The sequence below is a fragment of the Podarcis melisellensis genome, assembly GCF_964234715.1.
Source record: "Podarcis melisellensis genome assembly, chromosome: 2".
In the NCBI taxonomy this organism is placed as follows: domain Eukaryota; kingdom Metazoa; phylum Chordata; class Lepidosauria; order Squamata; family Lacertidae; genus Podarcis; species Podarcis melisellensis.
In genome coordinates, this window is record NC_138529.1 from 21265654 (window position 1) to 21293209 (window position 27556).

Consider the following 27556-nt stretch of genomic DNA (forward strand, 5'->3'; position numbering starts at 1 on the left):
TTCTGTTCTGAGGTCTCCCATCAACCTTGTCTCCTTTATGTTAGAATTGTGACCATTATAATTGTATAAAGAAAGCTTATACTTAGTTGGTCTTTCAAGGTGCTACTGGAATTATTAAAAAAAAAATTTTTTGAAAGATTATTTTAAAGACTGTCTTGAGACAAAAGACTTGATTCTCTTAAGGGAGTTCTTTTCGGATCATTGAATAATTAACAAGTTATATTTCATCTTTTTATTTATTATAATTGTTCTTAATTCTGTGGCCTAGAAGTGCACATTGTACAGGCTGGATTAAACAAAATAGCTGTGCTAGCAGAAGCCAGTGCATCAAATCCTGCTAGTTCAATGGGGGGCTTCCCCCTGTCCTCACCCCACCCCCTCCATTGGCTTTGGGGGGATGAGAAGAACCCCTAGATCAGCACACAGATGAAGGACAGGGGAGATAGTTCCATCCAACAAGCAGAAAGGCTTGTGCTGATAGAAAAGTCCTTAACACTACCCGCCTTGGATTTCTATAAGACAATTTTAAATTAAGATAGCAGAGATGCTAATGTAGATTTTAAAAAATACAGAAGACTTAGGTGATGTGATTTCCAGGCTTGCTTCCATTTTTACAATCTGTTGAAGAATAGGTGCAGTAATTTCATTGCGGACATTTTCAGTTGGCTCCAAATTTGTAAGACTGCCACACTTTAGCTGATTCTTTTATTAGGTGGAATATGCAAAGAGCAGAACTCAGCTTTTTGTTGGTATCGCATACTGCCTGATACACTTCATGTCTTCTTTCTGATGTCTTGAACTAATCTCCATTGCTAATGAATTCCTTGAAGCTGTGTGTTTGCAGAGGCCCCTTTGGGGAAAAGGGTGGGATATAAATTTAATAAATAATTGAAATAATTAAAGTGGGGGAAGCAAATGCTCAGACAATAAAGTGGTCACTTAAATATCAGCAGAAGGTTTTCAAATATCCATGGTTTTCATTTGACGAGGGCTGGATTTGACTTGAAAAGTGCATGTAACTTCACAAAGATGTAAACCTGAGGTTTTGAGAAGCCTGCAATCCTGAAGTGTAGTATTTTTCTATGTAGGAGATGCATGACTGGAGTGTGGTCTTCCCCGCCCTATTCTATTTCAAGCTCTTTAAAAAAAGAAAGACTTAAATCTTTGTGGGGTGGGGGTATATGATATTGACTTTGAGTTACCGGAAACAATTTTTATTTTCCTTTGCAAAGCTAGGCAAGGGCCCATTTTCATTAAATATGTTTGCATTAGCATAGAAAAAGCAGGTCACATTTTACTTCACATTGCACCCTTAGTATATCAGGTACAGTGAATCCAGGTGACAATTTTAGGCAATGAATTTATATATGGGAAAGCCTGCATATAGCATTTTCATAACATCTTACATATAGCTAGGGATTGCCAACCTGACCCATGGGCACCAGGTTGTTGACCCTCATGTATTTTTGTGGTGGTTTGTTTTACAAGGAAAATTTATGTGCAGAGTATTTGCGGGGTAGAGACTGAGTGGTGTGGACACTGGGTCAGTTTTGTCTACTTAGGATTTGATAGTGCTCCTTTGTAAGTGTGCACCTTGTGTGTGCTCCTAGGCTAGTGTTGTAAATATGCAATTCCCAAGTATTTTGGGTACAGCCAAGTGTTAACAATGGTTCAGTTGCTCTAGTTCCAAACACCTTAAATTAAAACTGTTAGGTGCATCCCAGTCTTCTTTTTACCTATACTCTAAGGGCACAATCCTATTATGCCCTTACCTGGGATTTGTTACAGCCCAAATATGCCTAGGATCAGCCTGCCCATGCCTATAATTCAAACGATCAGACCCTTTATTTAAACATGATTATTTCGTGGGTGTTTGCTAAAATCCTAGGCGTGTTGTTCCATGATTGCTACAGTCCGTAGGGAAGAGCTGCACCTTAAAAATACACTTTTGGAAGTCTCCGAGATGCGCAGGCGGACTCCATTTGCGGACTATTTTGCAAAATGCTCTCTGCACATGGTCAAAGACGGTCTTGACGGCATGTTTCAGCGCCTGAAATTTAATTCCACCGAATAGTTGGGTGTGCTTGTAGCTGTGGGGAAATGTAACTGCTCCTCCCCCGGATTGTCCGGCTAACAGTGCAGTCTATGCCCCGGTATTAAGTCTTCGTGAACTCAGTGGGTCTTATTTCCAGGTGTTAGGAAGCATGGCTGAGGCTCCTACATTCACGTCCAAAATGGCGGCGCAGCACCCTACTACACTCTGAGAGAAATGTGTCCCCTCTCTCGTGCGCAAACTACAACTCCCACCATGCAATGCGAAGACCGCCGTTCGTGACGCTCCCCTGCCGCCCGCCGCGTGACGTATAAATAGCAACCGACCGCCTCCCACTGCCTTTCCTTTGCTACCGCCACCGCCATCTTGTGCCGGAGCTGCTCTGTGGTGGCCGGCCAGGTCTATCCGTCGCCATCCGGCCACAGCCTTGCTGCCTGTTCTCAGGGACTGAGCCCGGGGGACCCACCCCGACATGAGAGCTAAGGTAAGTGGGGTATCGGGCTTGTATAGCGAGCTGACCCGTGAACGTAGCTGGGCTCGAGGCCTGCGTTGCCGTCTTTTGCTATGGGGCGGGCTATTGTTTCGGTTGGCCAGGTACGAAATGGGGAAGGTTATTATGACGAGCGGGGAAATGGAAGAGTTGGCAAGACCGCCTCGTGCTCCTCTGCCAGAGGGGCCCTCGATATTTTGGGCCTACACGGTGATAGGAAACCCTGCTGAGGCCTAGGTGCGCGATGGCGTGTGAATATAGAGTTGGGCCTCGCAGCTTCGAGAGGGTGGAGGAATAGCTGGTAGGGCGAGTGTCACGGGGCGATTCTGCATGAGAAGCGAGTCTGTAAACCTGATACTTGATGAAGGCATTTATCAGGGCCGCCCTGAGTTTTGTTAGTGACTATTGTACATGCGCATTTAGGCGTCAGTCCCATTTTGGCGTCAGTCCCATTGAACTTGGTGGGGCTTTCTCCTAAGTAAGCAGTGCACAAGATCGCACTATCAAATGTTTTTTTCCTGGGCCCCAGGTTTGTAGAGCTGTTGTTCATCAAGACTTTGCCAAGCTCCAGAGTAGCAATTTTAGGAAATGACACTAATGGATAAAATGCTGTTGGTGCTGGGCCCATTTTAAAAAAAAAACAACTACAAGTTGAGATCTTGCACCTCATAAATACCAGTGTATTTGTGTTACTCTTCTGGGTTTTGGTGCTATAAAAAACGCTGACTTTGTCTTTCCTTTCTCTCCCCTTTCTCTAGTGGCGAAAGAAGCGAATGCGCAGGTATGTGAGCATGTGTTTTTATTTTACTGTGCAACCCACTTGTTTGCTTTGCTTTTGAAGATTCTTGATTAGATTTCTCGAAAGTGCATTGACTAATTTAGTGATACCGTTGTAACAACATGGGCATCTAAAATTTTAAATAGTGGCTGTTGAAAATTAAAATCTGAGGACCCCACTTGTTTCTAAGTTCAAATTTGGTCTACTGGCTATGCAGACTTAGTGCACTCCCAGTATGCTAGCTTAATAAATTCCATTGAGCTCAATGAGGCTTAATGTTAATGTTGCTAGGTTTCTTACATTGGTGCAACCAGAAGTCCATACCAGTTACTGATGCAAAGAATCTAGGCAAGACAGATGCAGATGAGCTATGCTAACCCTAGGTTATCTAAATCGCAGGTGGATGAAGACATGCTAGCAGTGTGATGTAGCAGTGGTTGTTCTGCAAGGCAGTGCTTTAGAAAAATGAGTGATAATTCAAAGTATAAGACTTCCCAGTAATATAATGGAAAACATACAGGCAGGATGAATACAGACTGCCACATGTTGCATCCAGAGAAATAGGCCTTCCCTCAAGCCTGTTCATCACAGATTCAACCAGTGTAAAACAGCAAGTGAACCTCACTGGGGATGCACAGAAAATAAGCCGAACACAGGTCAATCACTAATGCATGAGGCCAGTGTACAGAGGCAATTTCCTTGCATAGATGCATGCCTGAATGCAATGATATCCATACTAACCAAAGCAGAATTAGCCTTCTCTTTGACTACAACCCCTTTTTTGTTTTTGAGGCACTTATACCTCAGTGCTTTCCATTCGTTCTTGTTCCCAACATAAGCTTTGCACCCACTAGGGATCATAAATACAGAAACATTAGAATTGGTGCTAGGTGAAACAGCCCTGCAGCTGTTGTATATAGTTATCTGAGACACTCAGTTTGTACTTTGGAACACCCACTAGCAGATAAACGATTTAGCACAGTGGGGCTTGGATGAAACAAGCCTAGGATTGTATTGCATATGTGATAAATGAGAATTTCATTGAGGGCAGGATCTCAACTTTTGGTAAAAAGCTACTGTTTGAGATGATAGGTAATATTTCATTTTCCCTTCACCGTTGAATACCTTAAGCAGTTGAGAACTTAAGTGTGAATTATTTTGCTTTTTTTATATGATCCTCTTCTCCCGCCCCCCAATGCCCTCCTCCCCAAAGTAGGTATCAGTACTTTTCCACTAGTGATCAGTCGCCAATGCTTCTCCTTCCCCTCCTCAGAAAAGTATAGAGGGAGGCTTCTGTGGTGGCTCTTCTGCTAATCAGGACAGGTTGCAATAATGCAGGCAGTAGTGGTGCTTTTATTGCAATAAAAGTGGAAAAATACCACTCCCTGCATTATTGCCATCTGTTCTCAGTTGACGGGGCAAGACAGCTACAGGCTTTGCCACAATCATTCTCTCCAATGCCTTTGGGCTCTGCCTGTAACATACATGTTGGGAGTATGAAATTGTGATGCCAAAGAAATTAAGTGTTTCTACTGACAACTGCAAAGTTGTTGGCTGCCTGTTTAGTGCCGGGGTTCACAGTTGGTGGCCCTCTTTAACCTGATTATTTTTTTTTAACCTCTAACCTGCTTAACAGGAATGGATAGGAGGCAGGAAGAAGAGTAGCTTGAACTGCATCTTGTTTTGCTTTTCTCAGTTGCCTTTTGATTCTGCAAGTAACTGGTGTGGTAGGAAGGATATTGGAGGAAATGACTTTAGGAAAAGTGAACTAAACATTTATTTAGTTATACAAGTATTTCTGTACTGCCATATCCCAAAGTATTAGGGTGGGGTACAACATCGAAACCTTAAATGCTATTGAGAACAATACAGATAATCATTAAAGTAGCTGGCTAATCTAAAATTAAGTGGCTTCAAAGACCTGTTGGCATAAAAGTCTTCAAGAGAAACCTGAAAGGAAAAAACGGTACCTACTGAATCTCTGCAGAAATAATCTTTCACTTCATGCGACTGGAAACACTACATTGCCTTATGGTAGAATGTTTTGTTAGTATTGACAATTAAAAGAATATTATCCCCTACAGGCTGAAGCGCAAAAGGAGAAAGATGAGACAAAGGTCCAAGTAGATGTCTCACAGTGCTACTGAAGCTGCAGAACCAGAGCATGGAAGGGCGGAGCTTGAAAAGCTGATTTCCAGATAACACCTTCTATTTGCTGCTGCTAGAAGACTCCTTGCCTATCTTCAGGAGATTCCATCTTAAAGCTTAGGAGCAGTGATCTTTCAAGGGGTGTGTGGGCCCCTGAGCTTTACTCTTCTGGACTGATCTTGTTCTTTGTGGCTTGATGTAGTGACTTGTATACAATAAAATTCCTTTTTTGGGGGAATTCAGCACATTTTTTCCCCATACCAAATGTTGGCATTGTCAGTAAAAAGTTTGAAACAGTTACCCAAAGGTTGCTTATGGGGAACTTTGAGAAATTGGGAAGGGTGCCTGTGTCAGCATCCAGTGATTTGCACTCAAATCACTTCATGGGTGGGGTAGGATTAAGTTCTCTGGTCTTAAGGCTAAAATGGGTGCTGATATTTTGTAAAGATTTCTTTAGGTGAAAGCAATCTGGGTTATATCCAGTTTTAATCCCTACTCTACGCTCTGTTTCTAACCTGGCTAACACCGTAAGCTACTTTGCTCCTTTCTTTGGGCCAGAATCAACAGGTGCATAGCTTTGAACCATACAAGTGTCTCTGCTTGTGAGTTCATAGGAGGTATTGCGCCATCTTCAGATGTGGCAGAGATAAGACTTCCTAGTCTACTACTTTGAGAGCAACATGATGCCCATGAATGTGAATCCCTGACCTACAGTAACTTGGCCAGTATAAGATGAAGCGAAATGTGTGGTTGGAAAATACATTGGGGTTGTCAGCACCCTGATTAATTTTAGCTAGGTTGGGCTGCTTTGGAAATACGAGACTGGGGTTCATTTACATGAATGTAGCTTGTTTTTTCATCACAAATAAGTTCTAGAAATCAACTGTCTTATCTCACTTTCCATAACAGTTCTGTTCTAATGCAGATGTTACATCCATCCAACCATCCATGGTTCCTTAAGCAGTAATCTGCTAGCAAACAAGGACTGCATAAAAAAGAAAGGTATAAGGAGCAATACAAATGGATTGTCAATCATGTTGAATTCAGAACTCTTCATGGTCCACAAGTGCTTACAAAGCAAATGCTTGACAGACTTCTAGATTTGTAGGTTAGACACCCAGGCAGGATAGTTTCTGTTCTTGTACGAGAGCAGTACAGTACTGTACACTTGAGAACTACACTAGCTTCTATAGTTTGAGAACCTTTATCAAGTTACGCAGCACAATGGATAAACACCACGGACCACTTGTAAATTGCTGAGTGGGTCACCTGATTATTTTTCTGCCTCTTGTGCCTGCTGTTCTTTATTAGATGCTATATGATATTTGAGGTAAAGGGACCCCTGACCATTAAGTCCCAGTTGTGTATGACTCGGGTTGCGGCGCTCATCTCGCTTTACTCGCCAATGTTTGTTCGCAGACAGCTTCCAGATCATGTGGCCAGCATGACTATAAGCCACTTATGGTGAACCAGAGCAGCACATGGAAGTGCAGTGTACCTTCCCACATGAGCGGTACCTATTTATCTACTTGCACTTTGACATGCTTTCGAACTGCTAGGTTGGCAGGAGCAGGGACCGAGCAACGGGAGCTTAACCCATTGTGGGGATTCGAGCCGCCAACCTGATCTACAAGTCCTAAGCTCTGTGGTTTAACCCACATTCCTGAGGTACTGTGGTCTTAAATCACTGACCCTCTTGGGCTTGCCGATTGGAAGGTCAGCAGTTCAAATTTGCAACTGGGTAAGCTTCCATTGCTCCTTCCCATCTGCCAACCTAGCAGCAAACCAGTTCAAGTAGATAAATGGGTACTGCTGTGGAGGGAAGGTAAATGGTGTTTCAGTGTGCTCTGGCTTCTGTCACAGTGTCCCATTGCGATAGAAGCTGTTTCTCATGCTGGCCACATGGCCCGGAAATCTGTCTGCAGACAAACACTGCTCCCCGGGCCTGAAAAGAGATGAGCGCTGCACCCCTTTGTCTCCTTTGACTGGACTTGATGTCCAGGGGTCCTTTGCCTTAATTCTTAATTGTATTTTTACGCACTGCATACTGCCTAAAAGTTTGCAGACATCTATGCCAACCAGTTCAGTAACCCCTTATTTTAGTATACAAGCCACAGAACAAGTCGATTCCTTGTATGACCTAGACTAGAAAGTGCTGAGAGTTGGGAAAGGAGGGCAATGGTTGTGTAGAAACCCGTGCTCAGAGGGCTGGGCTGGTGCATGTAAGAGTTAGGTTTTTACCATAACTAAATTGTGCCAATTGAAAATATCCCCAAAACGATTTATCTCTTTGTTACACGATTTGGTCTCTTGGAAATCGAACAGGTGAAAAAACGCTTTATAGGTTAAAAGCTGGCCTGTATGAAAGGCCGGGTTCCGGGAGACCGCCTGACTATAAGCACTGGGCCCAATAACAGGGGGCCATGTAATAGTTGTGGGGCAGTGGCGAGAAATCCTATCGGAAAAGGCTTCACGGTTGTAAACACGGTTATGGCAGCGTGAATGCATCGCACGCCACATTTCCTTACAAAGCCCAGCAGCGTCAAACGTGTGTGTGTTGGGGGGTGGAGTAGAAAGCGCCCCGTCCCCTCCGATGCATGCAGGGAGGCGGGAGAGAATGAGAAAAGGGAGTCCCGTTGCCACGGCAACCGCCGCTGCCCGCATCCCTCCCTAGCAGCCCCGCGCGGAGGAAGAACCATAGAGTACTTCCGGTGGCGGCGGCAGGAGGGGCGTCACGGCGGAAGGGGCTGCGCTTTGTTTGGACCAGAGGAGGTCGGTGTGAGGGTGAGTGTCTGGGAGATTGGAGTGGGGTGGGGGGTGACATGCCTGGCGCGGCCTTCGCTCCGGCTCGGGGTTCGAGAGTTCCCCAAGGGACGAATGCCGCCGAGCCTCAAGAGACCCTGAGGCCCCTTCTCCTGCCTTGGCCTCTCGCCGCGGGGTCTCCTTCCTCTTTCAGCCGAGCGGACCCTCGCCGAGAGGGAGCTGAGGCCCTGCCTCGGCCCTTTCCGACTCCCGGGAAGTTTCCACTCCGGCTTAGGGTTGCTCTTTCGGGGGGGTGGGGTCAGGCCGGGCGATGCTGCGAAGTTTCAGGTGAGCTGTGGATTTCCAGGGGGGAGAACTTCGTCACGTTGTTGTCACTGCTCTTGAGCCGAAAATATCCTCAATCCACACCGAGGGCAAAGAGATCGGCTCTTAGTTTTCTACTTAAAAAAAAGAAGCAAAACTACAAAACCACACACACACACACACATGATCAACGTTGCCTGTCATCAAAAGTACCGCAGGTTGGTACCCAGTTCACAGAAAACAGCCAAACTGCTCCATCGCCAAATAAAAAGAAGCAGCAACTTTTGAAGAAAGATATGGGGTGGGGGCATCATATCTGACTGGTCCAATATGTTCCTAATAAAGTTTGCGTCTCCATCTGCTAAAAGCAGATCATGGTTGTGTCTTAAGAACACATACTGCGTGGAAACAGCACATAATGATCAGAAGTACAGTAAGGATGTACGGTTCATTTCAAAAACACAAGTGGAATCCCTAGGGTTTCTGAGGAGCTTTTGGGGGGATACCTCACCAATAAGTTGTGGAGGGGTAGCTATATATAGTCTATTGTAACAAAACAACGAAGTGTCTTGTAGTGCCTTAAAAACGAACAGTTTTGTTACAGAATGATAGTAATGGTGACTAAGCCTTCCTCAAAGGCTGTCTTTCCTCTCTGCATTGTGCAACCATAGGGGGGAGCATTTGGCATGCTCTTAAACGCATTTTTCTTTTATGGTATAATTTACAGCAGACCTGGCCAGGACGCCATATTAACTAAGTGCATTCTACAATTCTCTTCAGAATTATTGGCATATCAGAAGTGGGTCTATGGTAGATGCATAGGTGCTCTTTATAAATTAATGTGAAAAGGTAAAAGTCCATAGAATAGACAGTTAAAATCTATGTTAAAAACCAGACACTACGATAGGATAGAAAATACTTTTGATCTATCAAAACAAATGCATGTAAATGAAGATTTTAATGTGTGGCTTTTTATCTTCCTTTCTATAGCTCTTCTGGGACAAATCAAGTCTGAATCCTTGCCGTAACCTACCCTGGCATGACTTTGAAAATTTTGTGTCATGAAGGTAAAGTTAAGCTTCCTAACAACTAATGGTTTATCTATATGATGATCTGCTGAGGGTCAGAAGTTAAATATTCTTGGCGTTTGGAGCTTTAGCTGGCGATCATTTAGAAATGGCATGGTTGTAAATTAATGTAAAGAGTAATATTGTATAGGTCTACCCAGAAGAAAATCTCACTGAATTCAGTGGGACTCACTCACTCCCAGGTAAGTGTGCATAGAATTGCAAATGTAGACTTTGAAAAGACCCCATGGGAGTTTCATTAAGCTCTTACTTTGGAATTTTAAAGCAAAATCAGAAGTATGAGAATGAAAAAGCATGCTATTCTTGTGTGGGATTTTGTTCACCCTTTTCCTGTTTTAAATTTTGCCACCTCTGCAGACTCCATACACACACAACCACACCCTGCTTGCTTTCAAATTGGGTGCCTTCCCATTTCCACAAATCTTTGAGTCCAACTTTTTAACCATGCTTTTTCTGTGACAGAAGATGGGTAGGATCTTCTTTTATCTGATGTAGGATTTCACATTTGTGAACTGTTTGAAAGTTCAAGCTGCTAGTCTTCATGGTGATCTGAGTCTTCAAATAATTATTTCTAAGCATTGCTAGGAATGTTGGGTATACATGTAGCAAGTTGAAATCCTTGTTGATTTCAATATTCAAAGAATTGCAGACATTCATTTTCTTTGTTTTAGCTTCACTCCTTCCTTGTAAAACAGCAGCATGTCATAAACCAAGCTACACACACAAATAGTTCTCAGCCATTTGGTAAACCTTGGTCTGGGCTGTGCCACAGCAGACTGTAGATCTGATTGGGAAAAAATCCCTCAGTATAGATACCTGTTCTACTCTATGAGTGCATAGAACTCAATCTGGCACATGAATTCAGTGGGTCTGCTTTGATTATGCCTTAATTGGATATCACCCAGTAGTTACCAGGGACAGAGAGTAGCTCCTATTCATATGACATCATTGAGTGTATCCCTTTATTTACTGTATAAGTGAATGGCTGATGTTCATTACTATGGTTAAAAATAAAGCTTTGTGAAGTAGTTAGGCTGTAGCTCAGTGTTTTGCATATTGAAATAATAAGTAGTAGTGCATAACTACAAAATTACCTTAATGACACCTTCTGTGTTCATACTTGCTAAACCCATATTTTGCTTCTCAGAGTGTGAACCCTTTGAGGGTAAGACTGTTAAGATTTAGAAAAACTATTATGAGCTGCTTTGAGTCCATGGAAAAGAGTAGGTGCTCTCTCCCAGCTTCTGCCAACCTAGCAGTTCAAAAGCATGCCAGTGCAAGCAGATAAATATGCACCGCTGTGGCAGGAAGGTAAACGGCGTTTCCATGCACTCTGGTTTTCATCACGGTGGCCCGTTGCACCATAAGCGGTTTAGTTATGCTGGCCACACGACCCGGAAAGCTGTCTGTGGGCAAATGCCAGCTCCCTCAGCCTGAAAGCAAGATGAGTGCTGCAACCCCATAGTCGCCTTTGACTGGACTTAACTATCCAGGGGTCCTTTACCTTTTTTATCTTATTTTCAAATGTTAAAGGGGTATGCAATCCATCTGAGATTATGTTGCATTTACATCCTAAGCTACCTTGAAATTTAATTGGATCCTATGCAGGCTGCTGCAGACTTAATTAAATCTTTGCTTGATCATCCAACAAAGTAAAAAGCAGCATCTTTTTCAATTGTTGGATCATATTGCCTTTGTGGTCTTGGGTAAGCGTTTAGAACTCTCATTCAGTTTTGTTCCCCTTCTCTGCAGCAAAAACATAATGCCCTTATATAGGCCAGTAATATAGTTCCACCCTGAGTTGAGTGCAGTGTTCTGATCATCTGTTCTCAAAAGATAGAACTAGGGGAAAGTATGAGGAGGAACTAAAAAAAGTATTGAAGCCATTCAGTCCAAGCAAATAAGTCGTTTCTTTCTGATAGTTGAGAGGATATACATGTACATATAGACTATAAAATACTTGGACCTGATACAAAGTGTTGTTTGATGTATCGTGTATTCTCTTCCCAGTCAGAAGTAATAAATTATTATTATTATTATCATCATCATCATCATCATCTAACTGGACAGGTTTCCCTCTTGCGTTTCTTACTTGTTCTCTTGTACTTGCACAGTAACCTGATTTTGGGCCCCCAGCCTGCACAAGGCCACGGAAAAATGCCTGACCGTGACAACACCTATAACGGCAGTGGGAGCGGCAGCGATGAAGCAAGTGCCAACTCCGATGACATCTGCCGAGATTTCCTACGCAATGTCTGCAAGCGGGGCAAGCGCTGCCGTTTCCGCCACCCCGACATGAACGAGGTGACCAACCTGGGAGTGAGCAAGAATGAGTTCATCTTCTGCCACGACTTCCAGAACAAGGAGTGCGTCCGCATCAACTGCCGCTTCATCCACGGCACCAAGGAAGACGAAGACTGCTACAAAAAGACGGGGGAGCTACCCCCACGCCTTCGCCAGAAAGTGGCAGCTGGGCTTGGCCTTTCCCCAGCCGACCTCCCCAACAGCAAGGAGGAAGTCCCCATTTGCAGGGATTTTCTCAAGGGGGATTGCCAGCGCGGGGCCAAATGTAAATTCCAGCACCTTCAGCGGGATTATGAGTACGACGGCCGGGGGTTGGCCACCCGGGAACAGGGCATCACCACTCCCGTGCGCCGATACGACCCCTATGACCCCATGTACGACTCTGACCGGTGCTTCGATGACCACGACCCTGTGTTGAAGCGGCGGCGGGTAGACGGACTCCACTTTGAGACTTACGAATACAACTTCACCAGTCCTCGCACGGTGGAATACCGGCTCCTGGAAGAGGAGAACATCATGCTCCGCAAACGTGTGGAGGACCTCAAGAAGCAGGTCAACAACCTCCTAGCCACCAACGAGGTCCTGCTGGAACAGAACGCCCAGTTCCGCAACCAGGCCAAGGTGATAACTCTCAGCACCACGGCCCCGGCTACTGAGCAGACTCTGGCACCCACCGTGGGCACCGTCACCAACTACAACCACAGCATTGCCCAGACTCACACTACCCTGAGCAGCCAAGCTCTGCAGCCACGGCCTGTGTCCCAGCAGGATTTGGTGGCTCCAGCTGGAGCTCAGGCAGCTCCCCCTAGCAACGCAGCGCCTCCCATGAACCCAGAAATCACCCCGCTGTCAGCAGCGCTGGCTCAGACCATAGCCCAGGGGATGGCTCCACCAGTCTCCATGGCTCCTGTGGCCGTATCCGTAGCGCCTGTGGCCGTGTCCATGGCTCAGCCACTGGGGGGCATCACCATGAGCCACGCCACCACCCCCATGGTGACATACCCCATAGCCTCCCAGAGCATGAGGATAACAGCCATGCCCCACTAACCCACTTCCAAGGGAAGTGTCTCTGCTCAGTCTGTGCTTTCCCTAGGTCACTACCGGGATCTTTTCCCCCCTCTCGTTGGAGGTGGTTAACGTGCAGAAGAGAGAATGAAACTGATTTCAGGTGCGGATCTGAAAAGCCACCGGAAACCTCATCTCGACACAGAGGGGAGGACCGTAGCTTGGGTTCACAATTGTCCTCACACAGGAATACGTGGCGCTTGCCCCCCCTCGGAAGACAGCAGGGCTCAGGGATGCTAACAAAGCAGTTTGGAGAGTATCGTAATCTCATAGCCTTTGTGTGTATGTTGTATCTATTTTGCAGCTTGTCCATCCTCATGTAGCCACCCACCAGTCCCTTGTGAGTTTTGTAGCTGAGCACATTTCACCACCTTGGAAGCGCTGCTTTTGCATAGTCACACAGAATTCATCCTGTGGTGGTTGGTGCAGAGAGGGGAAAACAGCTAAGCTCCCTGGGGCTTCCCGGTGAAGTGAAGAGTGGCTTTGCTTTGCTCAAAGAAAGGGGCAAAGACTCTAAAACTGTACTAGCTCCACAAAGAGCAGAGACTGTTGTCAGCCTGCATCATGTATCTTTGTACACTGTTTCTTGCTGTAGGAAGCCAGAAATCCAGGCTCCTAGGTATGGCTTTATCTGAGCTCTGTTGCTGTGATAAACAGTAAGCTGGAAATGGTTCCAGAGCACAAAATTAAATATTGCCTTTTCTTCTGAATTGATTAGGAATGGACAGTTGACATTGTAGCCCTGGAAAGAGCAGGTTCAACATACGTGACTTACTAAAGTTTGAGTTTGCAGGCTATATGAATTGATGGGTTTCTCAAAGCACCCAGGATGCAATGGCAGAATATCTTGTAGCTACCCATAGACTTGAAGCAGCCTAACTTCCCATTGGCACTTACGGAGGTACTTGATGCCTTGCAAGCCCAGAATAGCTCCCACTGTTTTCTTCATTCTTCTGAGATGTTTCACTGCTTTCTGCCCGCATTTCATGCCTGAATCTCTCCCATGTGCAAGGACTTGGTTGTTGTAGGGACTTACCTGCTCTGCATCACTTCATGTTTTGCTATATGGCATACTTAAACTTCCCTCATTCAGTGTTTCTGTTTCCTTTTTGGAATTTTGTTGTTAATGATAGCAACCCTCAGCTCCTCCTTGGCTCCATATTAGCTTTCGTGTTTTTCATGTTCCATTTGGATCGGGTTTTATTTGAATGTTTTTGACAAAAATGAGGAAAATGCTTCATGAACCTGCTGTTTCTACAGTTAACTGTGTAAATGTTTTCAGCTATTAAAACAAATGTACAGTCCTCACAAATATCCAGTGCTGATGTGATTTGTGTGTGTGTGTACACACACATATACAGTTATTCTCTCCTTCCTCCTTCAAATATTTATGGGTTTGCAGTTTATAATCTGTATAGATCTCTGGAACAGAACACAGCAGCTTTCCAAAACACTGGCAGCATTCCAATAAATGGTGGGATGAAGGGGGTGAGAGGCAGGAGGAAAACACTCTAGGTGACTTTTTATTGTAGGCAAAATCTGCTGAGCCTGCAAGCTTATTTCTGCCTTGCGAACAACTGGGCTGCTGTGAGATAAACTACAAGTAAGTGTGATGGAACTATCCTCTCTTTCTCTCTCTTCCCCCCAAGTACTGTGCTGGGGGTTCTCTCCAATTGCCCTGAGGATTCACTGTGAACCACCCTGAGACCTGTTGGTATAGGGCTGTATACGAATTTATTACATAATAATGGACCTTGGGCCACTGAGTGCATGTTTTCAACAGGAAATGGAACGTGCAGCATCCATTGCTTAGAACTGGCCATTGGTGGAGACCCAGTACTAGACTAGATAGACCATTAATATGTCCCATGTTGTGTAGTCTTATATACACCTCGGGTTACATACGCTTCAGGTTACAGGCGCTTCAGGTTACAGACTCCGTTAACCCAGAAATATTACCTCGGGTTAAGAACTTTGCTTCAGGATGAGAACAGAAATCGTGCTCTGGTGGCGCTGCAGCAGCAGGAGGCCCCATTAGCTAAAGTGGTCCTTCAGGTTAAGAACAGTTTCAGGTTAAGAATGGACCTCCGGAACAAATTAAGTACTTAACCCGAGGTACCACTGTACACAATCAGGACGCGGGTGGCGCTGTGGGTAAAACCACAGTGCCTAGGACTTGCCGATCGTATGGTCGGCGGTTCGAATCCCGCGGCGGGGTGAACTCCCATCTTTCGGTCCCAGCTTCTGCCCACCTAGCAGTTTGAAAGCACCCTTAAGTGCAAGTAGATAAATAGGTATCGCTTTATAGTGGGAAGGTAAACAGCGTTCCGTGTGCTGCGCTGGTGCAGGCCCGCCAGAGCAGCGATGTCACACTGGCCACGTGACCCGGAAGTGTCTGTGGACGGCGCTGGTTCCCAGCCTCTAGAGTGAGATGAGTGCAGAACCCTAGAGTCTGACAAGACTGCCCCGAACGGGCAGGGGTACCTTTACCTTTACCTTACCACTGTACACAATACGGCCCTCAAGCTAGTTCCCACCTGTGTTCCACTCCTTATATAGAGCAGAACCATTTGCATCGGAGAACGTGTGACTTTATTAATAAAAGCATTGGAGGTTTATGGCTTAATGAAAATGGACAGCCTGAAGGTGAAGAGAGAAGTCCATGAATGATCAGAGAGAAATGAAGATGAGGTGGGCAAAGGTTAACTAGCAGAAAAAGGCTGAATAAAATTAGCCAAATATGGATTGAATTTATACATCAAGCAGGGAGTGAGGCTACCCTTATCTCAAAAGTGCACTAGGCATGGGAACAAAACTCTCTTTATTGGGGTCTGCTGGTTTTAGTTGTTTTCTTCCAACTTTACTCCGGTGATTAGAGGGGAATGGCAAAAAGATGTTACGTGCAGCGAAGGAAGGTTATGGGGTTTGTTCCTTACCCCAACATCATTTTACAATCAATATATGCACACCAAGTCTGGCCCTATAAATATGAAATACTGTTAACCATGACAAAACTGACTGCTGCAAGCATATGGAGCAGAATGGTAAAAGGCCGAAGCAGAACTACATTTTTAGGAAGACGAGAGACACGTCTCTTTTTTTTTAAAGAAAGCTCAGTTTGGGGCATCTGTACCTGCCTCTTAGTGGTCCTGAAGTAAGAAGAATGACCGGAAAGATGCGTGGAAAAAGGTAAGGAAGCTAAATCCAGGAAGCCTGGGCAGGTGCCTGATAGAAAAATGTAGAGTTGGCAATTGATCAAGAAATGTGGGTCTGTGGGTGTAGGTCGCAGCTGGGCAGGTGGAGAAGAATGGCAAAGGAGCCAGCAGGTTGAGGAGGGACTATTTGGAGGAGATGGTTGTAGGAAACGCACAAGATGGCAAGGAGTATGCTGCTGATGGGAGAAGGACAACAGAGAGGCTGGGCCTGTCAGGGTGATTGAAGGAAGAAAGGAACAGTAGGCAAATACACCTAAAAATCATGCACCTAAAGGCAGAGGCCTGAGGAAACAAGGCTGCAAAGTCTCGAAGTTAGGGAAGGAGAAACTAAAGTTATAACAGGCTTGGGCAAAGTCTCGCGTAGGAACCAAGGTCACAAGGAGCCCTGAGGTGATGACCAGAAGGAAGTGGGGGAAGCTGAAGGACACTGAACCAGGAGCTCATTGGCTGGCCAGACCTGAGGTACATCTGTATCTTTAAGCATTGCCTGAAAATGAAATTCTGCCAGGTGTAGCATGTAGCACTTAAATCTGGGAGGAAGCAGGTGACGTTTCCCCTTCTAGTCAAGCATTGGGAACATTGAGGCCTCCTCAAGGTCTTAAAGCGGACATGAAGGTATGGATGTGAGGAGATTAATTTTACAGGTTGATTTACACTATGCAGGCAAATCCTGTGTGGGTTTGTTCCAGGCAGAACAGCACCCCCCCCCCCCGGGCATATGGCCAGGGTTGGTGGATAAAGGCTTGTCCGTTCTGGTATTTTGTTTTCTGGTATTTTTCCTAGACTTCCTCTTGTGTCTAATAGCAGGCCGACACACCAGGAAATGTACCAGGTGAGTCTTCCCTATCCCCTTTACATGTGTCTATGTCAACAGGTGGGGTCTGGTTAAAAGTCACAATTCCTTAAAAGATGTGAGGCAGTGGCAACAACAGCCAGCAAAGCAAATCATGGCTGGGAAAGGGTTTAGAGCAGGCATCCCCAACCTTCGGCCCTCCAAATGTTTTGGCCTACAATTCCCATCATCCCTGACCACTGGTCCTGTTAGCTAGGGATCATGGGAGTTGTAGGCCAAACCACCTGGAGGGCTGCAGGTTGGGCGGGGGGGGGCTGGCTTAGAGCTTATAAAAAGGAAGGCCAATGAACAACTAGAGCTGGGGCAAAACCTCACATAACAGCCTACAGGCAGGAGGGGCTGTGTGAGCTATTAATATATCAGTGGACCGGAAGGGAAGATGGGAGATCCGGTGGGTCCAAGATCCAGGTTTTCCACAAGCCAGGAAATTCTGCCAGAAGTGGCTTCACCTGCCACTATAGCCCTGCACTAAAAAAGGAGCTGAAATGATGAGGATGATGTAAAATTGAGACGATGAGCAGCTGTAAATGGCTCTGGGCTTCTAGCACAGCAATGGCAGATTTGTCTTTGGAGAGACACAGCTGAAGATGGCGAGTGTGGGTGGGTTAGGCAATGCAACAGACCAGGCCACATCACTTTTCTTCAGAGGCATCACTTTTCTTCAGAGATGGACTGAGGTTAGTAGTCTGTATGTTAATAAGATAAAGAGGTGGGGTTTTTTGGTGGTAGCAGTATAGTTTATGGCTCGTGTCAGCTGAATGGAGGCAGCATCTCAGCTTTCTACAATCGAGTTCAAACCCCATTGAAGCAGTTTAGAAAGCAGCTCCCTTTGGTCTGAGGCGCTTTGTAGGCCATCGAATTTGGCTCCAGGTTTATCAGAGGCCGCTTCGTCATCGTCCCCATTCATGATTGAGAAACCAAAAAGAGGTACAACTTAATTCTTTTCCTTTTGTCAGAAGCTGATGAAACATTCAGGCATTATTATTCTCTCCAGAGTTGCTAAAGTGTGCCACATTGCAGGCAAATAGGTCCGGGTGCTTTTGTAATAGGTATCTTTTTAAAGTTTTTTTGGGGGGTTGTTTTGTTTTTTTAAAGAAATATAATTATTTTGAGGCAGGTTTGGATGCATTTTGCAAGCAATGCTGCCCCTTGTTATGAACCTTGCCAAATTTCAGAAGGATTTGCTTTCCCGAAACTTCAGCTGTTAAAAGTTTTGGGATGGGTAAACAAATTATTGTTTTAAGTCCCCATGTGTTTTGTGGACAAATGGGTGGAAAACTACAAACATGAGAAAAGTGCTCGTGGGTAAGGAAGCTGCCAAACTGCAGACAAATACATCTAGGAGTTTTTGTGATGGACATTTTCAAAGTTGATTGCGAACACCCTACATCTCTGGTGTTTGCTTTCCCCAGTTCCCACATCACCCTATGCTGGCACTATTGTATGGTAAGTTCAGAGACATTTCTCTTGCGTTTAGTAGACCCTTCTCTGCAGCATTGTTTTTGATGTTTGGATCACTGAGGTACCACACAATACTTCAGGAATTAGGGTTACCTAACCTACCAACTTTTGTCTTCAAATCTTGTATCTTCTTATGTTAGGAAGCAGAGCTGAAAAGCAAAATTAAAAATGTGTGAGAGATCAAAATTTTCTCGTTATACATTATTATTATTATTTATTCACATTTATATACCACCTTTATCTTCCAAGAATCTCAACGTGGTGTACATGGTTCTCTTCCCCATTTCATCACCACAACAGCCCTTTGAGGTAGGTTAGGCTAAGAGATTGTGACTGGCTTGAGGTGACTCAGTGAGCTTCATGGCTGAGTGGGGATTATGAACTCTGCTCTCCCAGGTTTTAGTCCAATATTCATTATGCCACGCTGGTTGGGATAGATTTTAAAATTTAATAATAATAATAATTTTATTTATGCCCTGCCCATCTGGCTGGGTTTCCCCAACCATTCTGGGCAGCTTCCAGCAAAATATTAAAATATAATAATTCATCAAATATTGAAAGCTTCCCTAAACAGGGCTGCCTTCAGATATCTTCTAAAAGTCAAATAGTTTTTATTTCTTTGACATGTGGTGGCAGGGCATTCCACAGGGCGGGTGCCACTACCGAGAAGGCCCTCTGCCTGGTGCTACTATAGTGCCACTATAATTGCACTATAGTGTTAAAAAAAAAAGTGTAATAGTACCAACACTCAAATCAACTGTACAGATTTGATTATATATTATAGAAAATAGTAGCGATAGTAAATTTAGCTTGAAACACACTTTTCTGGCCGCTGCTCTTCTCTTAGCACTCTCCAAGGCTCATTCTGATGTGGGGAGGGACATAGCAGAATGCCCACAACCAAGGTCTCCACGTGTGTTTTGCTTGGTCTCTGCCACAATGTTGCGCCTCCACTAGAAAGCAAGGTTTGTGGTTCTGTATGGTTGGCTGCCAGAAGTAAAAAGATACCCCACTTTCTAATAAGCTAGCGTGTTGGTCTCTAGAGATGATTTAAGTATTTTGGGCTATACTTTGTGGCCTGCTTCTGATAAATAAATGGGCAAGTGTTCTATTGCTTGCGTACTCGTTTTGTCTTGTGTAATGTGTCAGATATAAGCTTTTCCTGTCAGAAGTCTTGGTAGCAATGTGGGATTCAACCACATGCTATAACTCAAGGTTTGCACATTTAATTCTCTCTCTCTCTCTCTCTCTCTCTCTCTCTCTCTCTCTCTCTCTCTCTCTCTCACACACACACACACACACTCACACACACACACACACACACCTGGGAGCATTTTATTTTATTTTATATATTTTTTAAAATACTTTCTTTATTATGAATTTTCCATTTTTAACAATATTGTAACATCATATCACCTTTTACAAATGTTTAGCTCTGCCGAGCTTTTGACTTCCTTCCATTCCGTCACCTGGTTTTTCTAGAAAACATCTTAAATTCACACATTTATACCATCAAAATTCTACATTAAACTTGAATTATTTAAAACTTAAAGCACAAGTAGAAAATTTCTTTTATTAAACGTTGCAAAGTTTATCTCAGTCCAGCTAGTGTCTTTATATATTTACAGTGATTGTCTATATATTGAATGAATTTACTCCAGTCTCTCTGGAACGTTTGGTCACTCTGGTTTCGGATTTTCCCCGTCAGCTTTGCCAATTCCGCATAGTCCATCATCTTCATCTGCCAATCATCTATCGTTGGTAATTCTTGCTGTTTCCACTTTTGCGCTTATAAAGTTCTCACTGCTGTTGTAGCATACATAAACAGTTTCTGGTCAATTTTTAATATTTCCCCTACTGTCATCCCCACTCCGGTTTGTACATTTAAAGGTGAAAGAGCTCTTTTGCCCTAGCGTAACAAATCCACTTAAAAACAATGTGGGTTTTTTGCTGTTTAGAAAGTGATGGGAAAATGCATTGGAAAGCTTGGCTAGGTAAGCAAATTATTAACAGGAAAGCAGACACTCTGCAAGCAAATTGAGATGAATGTTCACTGCCCACAAACAAATTAGAAATCGGAGAAAGAGAGAGAGAAATACAACAAGCCATCTTTTCCCCAATTTCTTTTCAAAAACCTTAAGCTTTTAACTGTACGTGATGAGTAGAGCAGAAGGGGGCAGCAAAGTACAGCATTTGCAACCCGTTGATTTCATTAACTGTTAGCAGGATGCTGCAAGATGACTGGGAGGAAGGAAAAAACGACTTTTGTCCAAACTGTCTAAATAAAACTGTCATAAAGACAGCCACGTATAACATTTTGCATTTTGTTTCCATAGTGAAATCAGGTCTGCAGCTCTTTCCCCTTTAGCCAGATCCATAGGACTTACAGTGGTACCTCGGGTTACATACGCTTTAGGTTACATATGCTTCAGGTTACACAGAAATCGTGCTCCGGTGGCATGGCAGCAGCAGGAGGCACCATTAGCTAAAGTGGTGCTTCAGGCTAAGAACAGTTTCAGGTTAAGAACGGACCTCTGGAACGAATTAGTACTTAATCGGAGGTACCACTGTATCTGCAACAGGCATTTTGCTTTCATGTCACAACCTTCCTGGTTCTATACATGTTTAGTTAGAGGCAAGGCCTGCTGTCTTCTAGAGGAATTGGAGGGCTTGATAATAGCAAGCCACACTCTTTTTTTCTTGCATGGCTGAATTTACTCAGAAGCAGGGCTGGATTCAGGTTTGATGAGGCCCTAAGCTACTGAAGGTAATGGGGCCCTTTGTATGTCCAGCTGTCCTTCATCAACAACAAATTGCCGCAGTTTTTTGTGCTGAATAAATGCTATATGGTAATTTATGGACCTAATAGGTATCTAGAGCCATTTGCACATAACAAAATATGTATTTTATCAAAGTACATCCAGTTTTTTTCCTTTAATTTTTTTTGGGGGGGGGCTCCCCAAGAGAGTGGGGCCCTAAGCTATAGTTTGTTTAGCTTATATGTAAATCCAGCGCTGCTCAGAAGTATATGTGGGCAATTAAATAACAACAAAGGTTGGAGCACATATTGAAAAGCATACCACCTCCTCCTCCTTTGGCGATCGCTTGTAGCCAAGTAAGATTGTCTTCCATAAACACGGTCTTAACAGTGAGTCGATAAGTGACTGTGGAGGCCAATTCTGGATCCATGTGTCCTTGCACAGTGGGGACATAGGTTTCCAGGCGGGAGTTGATCACGGTGAGGGCTTGCTAAGCATGCCTTCCTCTTAGCGCGTTTCTCCTGAGTTTGAGCATCTTAAAAGCCCATGACACCTTTGGTAACGGCCATGGTACCCTTTTCGCTCCCGCATCTGGTTTGCTCCTAGAGTGAAGGCCTTCCTTTGTTGATTTGCTGCTGGGCGGGGGAGGCAGCTTGAAAGGAGACCAAGTCTCCACTTACCATATTTTTCGCTCTATAAGACGCACCAGACCATAAGACGCACCTAGTTTTTTGGAGGAGAAAAACAAGAAAAAAAATATTCTGAATCTCAGAAGCCAGAACAGCAAGAGGGATCGCTGCGCAGTGAAAGCAGCAATCCCTCTTGCTGTTCTGGCTTTTGGGATAGCTGCACAGCCTGCATTCGCTCCATAAGACACACACACATTTCCCCTTACTTTTTAGGAGGGAAAAAGTGAGTCTTGTAGAGCAAAAAGTACGGTACCAACTTCAAATGGCAGGAAAAGGATGAGAAATTGTTACTGTTAACAGATTTTATGGGTTTTGGAATATGCAGAATACAGTGGTACCTCTGGTTGCGAACGGGATCCGTTCCAGAGCCCCATTCTCATCCTGAAGTGAACGCAACCCGTGACGAAGCCCGGAAGTAATGCGCTCCGTTACTTCCTGGTCACCGCGGAGCGTAACCGGAAAATGCTCAACCTGAAACATACCTCGGGTTACAGACACTTCGAGTTGTGCGATTTCGGGTTGTGCACCGTGCCGAACCCAGAAGTACCAGAACGGTTATTTCCGGGTTTCGGCACTTGCGCATGCACAGAAGCACCAAATTGCACTTTGCACATGCACAGAAGCACCAAATCACGACCTGCGTTCACAGATGTGCGGGTCACAGGTTGCGAACGCTGCGGGTTGCGAACGTGCCTCCCGCACGGATCACGTTCACATCCCGAGCGTCCACTGTATGCCCTTCTCTGCCTGTCTCTCTGTTTTCTAGTAAAAGTTAGAGGAAATGAAATTATTTATAAGGAGTTGGGATGTGGTAGGGAGAATAAAATGGTGCACAAGTTGCAGACAGTTCAAACTTTGGTTCACCTGAAAAGGAGGGGTGAAAAGCAGCGGCGGAGGAAGCTGCTCGGGCGCCAGGGGCAGCGTGCCCAGGGGCAGGGCGAGCTGCCCCATAGGGGCGGGGCGCACCGCCCCGGAGTCTGTCTGCCCTACAGCTGGTGGGGGGGAGGCAGCCCCAAGCCACTGTGTCTCTCCCAGGAGAGACTTGTGGCTCGGGCGCGCTGCAGGCCCTGCGCTGAGTGCCGCCCGGCATCAGTGATGACACCCAGGGCGAACCGCACCCACTGCACCCCCCTTCCTCTGCCCCTGGTGAAAAGGCATCTATTTGGACGATCAGCAAGTGCAAAATGATATAGTCTCAGAACTAGGGACAGTTTTCTTCCCTACACTTATAAATACAATTCAGTGTAACTAACCTAGCTGTGTCCACACCATACATTCAAAGCACATTCTCCCCCCGGAACTGTAGTTTGTTAAGGGTGCTGGGAGTGTGGCTAAACTGTAGTTCCCAATATTGTGGGTGTGTGCTGTAAATGTATGGTGCGTACACAGGGATCAATAGGTTGTATATCCTAGTTTTCTTTCTTTTCATGAGGTAATTGTTCTCGTTGACTTGTTGATAACAGTTAGGTCTATAATGTAGTCATTCTTTGTTATGATTGATGGCGATTCTGAGAGCGAGCATCATTTTCCTGTGAGCTTTTCACAGGGAAGGGCTGTGGCTCACAGGTAGGCCACATATTTGGCACATGGAAGATATGAACTAAATTGGGGAGGAAAGTTCTGTGTTATCTTAGAGGGCTGTTCTTGTGCTTTGTCAGTGTGCAGTGGCTGAAGCAATCCAGTCAGATGGGGCAAGGTGGAAATAATAATGATAATAATAATAATAATAATAATAATAATAATAATAATAATAATAATATAAATATAAATATAAATAAATAAATAAATAAAAATGTTGGAGGGTATGCATGCTGGGTTTCTGCAAGCCCCTGGGTAACTGGCCAATTGGTTTATGGTAGGAAATGTGGCTATTATTAAGGGGGATGAGGTCATTGATTCAGTTCGCCTTTGTTATCTAGCTGAGGCTAGCTCCAATTCAATATGGCGGCCTGCTTAATAAACAGCAATACTGTGGGTACTGAAATGCTGGAAGGTTCTAGCCAGCTGAGCTTCTGACTGACTGGGAACCTCTGGTTCGGTTGCTATGCTGCTTCTTCCAAGTTTGTTTGTTTATTTCTTTTGGGGCCGAGGGCCAGCTTTCTAACAAGATCTTGACTGTTTTATTCTGTTTGACTTTTTAAAATTGGAGCTTCTGATAGCATGTGCTGTTGCGTTATTGCTGTTTAGTGCTATTGTCCATATGGTTTTATGGTTGTTATTGCTGATAATGTTTTAAACAACCATTTGCTTATTTTTGTTTATTTGTTGTTGCAGTTGCAATTTTTGGGAGGAATTCAATGTATGGAATCTCACTGATTGTTCAGTCGGAGCAGCCATTTTGGTTTGCCAGATGGAACAATCCTCTTTCTCTCTCTTCTCCCCAAGTACTGTGCTGGGGGTTCTCTCCAATTGCCCTGAGGATTCACTGTGAACCACCCTGAGACCTGTTGGTATAGGGCTGTATACGAATTTAATACATAATAATGGACCTTGGGCCACTGAGTGCATATTTTCAACAGGAAATGGAATGTGCAGAATCCATTGCTTAGAACTGGCCATTGGTGGAGACCCAGTACTAGACTAGATAGACCATTAATATGTCCCATGTTGTGTAGTCTTATATACACCTCGGGTTACATACACTTCAGGTTACAGGCGCTTCAGGTTACAGACTCCGTTAACCCAGAAATAGTACCTTAGGTTAAGAACTTGGCTTCAGGATGAGAACAGAAATTGTGCTCTGGTGGCGCTGCAGCAGCAGGAGGCCCCATTAGCTAAAGTGGTCCTTCAGGTTAAGAACAGTTTCAGGTTAAGAATAGACCTCTAGAACGAATTAAGTACTTAACCCGAGGTACCACTATATACAGTATATTTATTTCTTCGTTTAGCAGAGAGGAAAATAAAAGCGCAGTCATGGCTGTCATAACAGCGTTTCATAACACCTGACTTGGTAAAACAGCTGTGCTTCCACTAGCTCCACCCTGACCCAATATCCTTCTCAGTTATGACTCATTGTAGTTTCATATGCAGTTACATAGCAACAGAAACTGCTCCCCAGAGAGCAGAGTAGGGAGTAGCAGAGGATGAAAAAGCCCAGCAAACATTATCTTCTGCAGCTGCCTGTGCAGGCAACTGCTCATCCTTCACTTACTAGTCTCCCCCATGATTTGGTGAGGCCTTAGCTAAAGCTGCCCGCCCACTGCCAATTGTATGTCCATGCGTGCCTTCTAAAAAGCAAACTTTGGTTCCTGGGCTCCTCTAGGCAACCTGTTTCATGAGCATCCTGTTTTGCTTTCACAAAGTTTACACAGTGGACTAAGTCTACTCTTCATTGAGCATTCATTCTGACTCATTTGTGGGGATAGATATTGTCGCATGCCACCCAATTCCTGAGCGGTGCAAGATTTCAGGGGTTCCAGACGCTTACCCAGGGTTCTTGTTTCCTTTTGGAAATGAGACTGTGGTATCTTCATGATATATGGTTTATTTACACATATATACAACTTGAACTGAAGGCTGTGGTCTAAACCACTGAGCCTAGGACTTGCCGATCAGGTCGGCAGTTCGAATCCCCGCGATAGGGTGAGTTCCCGTTGCTCGGTCCCTGCTCCTGCCAACCTAGCAGTTCGAAAGCATGTCAAAGTGCAAGTACAGTGGTACCTTGGGTTAAGTACTTAATTCGTTCTGGAGGTCTGTTCTTAACCTGAAACTGTTCTTAACCTGAAGCACCACTTTACCTAATGGGGCCTCCTGCTGCTGCCGCACCGCTGGAGCACGATTTCTGTTCTCATCCTTAAGCAAAGTTCTTAATCTCAAGCACTATTTCTGGGTTAGCGGAGTCTGTAACCTGAAGCGTATGTAACCTGAAGCGTATGTAACCTGAGGTACCACTGTAGATAAATAGGTACCACTCCAGCGGGAAGGTAAACGGTGTTTCCATGCGCTGCTCTGGTTCGCCAGAAGCGGCTTAGTCATGCTGGCCACATGACCCGGAAGCTGTATGCCGGCTCCCTCGGCCAATAAAGCGAGATGAGCGCTGCAACCCCAGAGTCGTCCATGACGGATCTAATGGTTAGGGGTGCCTTTACCTTTACTACCTGAACCTTTGATGGAACTGTTCGCAGCATGAACACCCCAAAAGGGTCTTCTTTCTCCCATAGCTGCAGCTTTGGATTCAAACAGAAATCAAACATTTTGCTCTCTGTCCCCCCCCCCCAGCATTTCCTGTCTACTCTCTACTCTGGCTAGTATCATTTGCCATGAGCTCCCCTTACCTCATCAGGAAGCTAGCCTGACTTAATAGTTTGACACTTGCTGGATCCAGGGGTTTAGGAAGCTAGCCTGTCCCAATTAGCTTTTAACACTCACTGCATCCAGGATTTAGAGGGGTCTGGCACCCAGGTTAACACTCCAAACTCATAACAATATTCATTTGCATCAGCCACTAGCCTTTGCAGTTTGAATACTTTGAGTTGAAGTGGAGTAACATGTTCTGCCAGAAGCACTTCCCTCTTCTTCCTGCCCTATCCAATGCCTTTATTGCTACCGAAACCATTTATAGTTCTAATTTGAAGTAGAAAAGAACTGTACTTCTGTATTTTGTCAGGCTGTCCTTGTGGATGTAGGGCATTCTGCCTTATGTATATCTCTTGTGCCATAAACACCGAGACAGCAGTTTCCCATACTGGTTGCGTACCTAGGGGACTTTTGAAGCACATAAACCTTCAAGAAACCTGTGGATTGTAGCTTACGAAGAGTGCCAGGACTTGTAGGTCTGTGAACTAAGTTCGCAGACTTATTGAGGGAGCGGATATGCTTTGAAATCAGTCTGGTTGTGTACACATCCAAAGTCGGAGAATACAGTACAGTGAAACTTTTATTTCGGTCCTTCCCTGAACCTACGCTAACACTCTAAAATTGCCCTGCACAGACATATTACGGTCTATCAACTGCTACACAGACCAGGTAGTAGGGCAGCGGTTCTCAACCTGTGGGTCCCCAGATGCTGTTGGACTACAACTCCCATCATCCGTGACCACTGGTCATGCTGGCTAGGAATGATGGGAGTTGTAGTCCAACAACATCTGGGGACCCACAAGTTGAGAAACACTGGGGTAGGGTCTGACGCAGGCTAAGGTTTCTCTGTCCATCTGCACCACGGGGAACGGATCCACTAATCATATCTATTCTTCTTGCAGCGTCTTTTTATAACGTCCTGATCTCATGGGTCACAGACGATTCCGGCAGCACTATTGCTTCATCTCAACTCTCAGAAGCCCAAGCAGGTGCATCAGAAAACCATCTGCAGCTATTCTACTTGGACATAAATCAAGCAAAGGTAAGGCCTGCTACATTCCCTGTGTTGGATATCTTCATGCAACAAGCAGTTGTGTTATGTGACTTGCATGGGGGGGGGGAGTTGTATGTATGCACACACCAGCTTTTATTTTTCATTTAGTTCTGCTTACTTTTTTTTGGGGGGGGGGAATTAAAAGCCGTAATTGCAGAGTTATATAATTGTAACTCTCCACAGAAGGGTAGTCAATTGGCACTTTCGCCTTCCTGGTGTGTTCTTGCCATAGAACTG

The 27556-nt window shown here is 44.8% G+C and overlaps 1 protein-coding gene across 4 annotated transcripts; it reads left to right on the plus strand.

Annotated features, from left to right (window-relative positions):
- The first annotated feature begins 2374 nt into the window (after nucleotides 1-2374).
- ZC3H10 (zinc finger CCCH-type containing 10) lies at nucleotides 2375-27182 on the plus strand. 4 transcript variants are annotated; one of them, XM_081898859.1, is made up of 5 exons: nucleotides 2375-2537; nucleotides 3302-3324; nucleotides 5406-6194; nucleotides 9526-9602; nucleotides 11738-13257. In XM_081898859.1, the coding sequence occupies exon 5, from the start codon at nucleotides 11781-11783 to the stop codon at nucleotides 12972-12974; it is 1194 nt and encodes a 397-aa protein (XP_081754985.1). In that variant the 5' UTR covers nucleotides 2375-2537; nucleotides 3302-3324; nucleotides 5406-6194; nucleotides 9526-9602; nucleotides 11738-11780; the 3' UTR covers nucleotides 12975-13257. The 4 variants fall into 4 exon arrangements, 3 of the variants coding, with proteins under 3 accessions (XP_081754985.1, XP_081754986.1, XP_081754987.1); XR_014165120.1 differs by lacking the exon at nucleotides 11738-13257 and adding an exon at nucleotides 27168-27182 and having other exon boundaries at nucleotides 2377-2537; XM_081898860.1 differs by lacking the exons at nucleotides 2375-2537; nucleotides 3302-3324; nucleotides 5406-6194 and adding an exon at nucleotides 8072-8253.
- Nucleotides 27183-27556: the final 374 nt, after the last annotated feature.

Bases quoted from the DNA above. Each gene is read 5' to 3' on its own strand.
- ZC3H10 (XM_081898859.1), top strand. From the start codon at position 11,781: ATGCCTGACCGTGACAACACCTATAACGGCAGTGGGAGCGGCAGCGAT.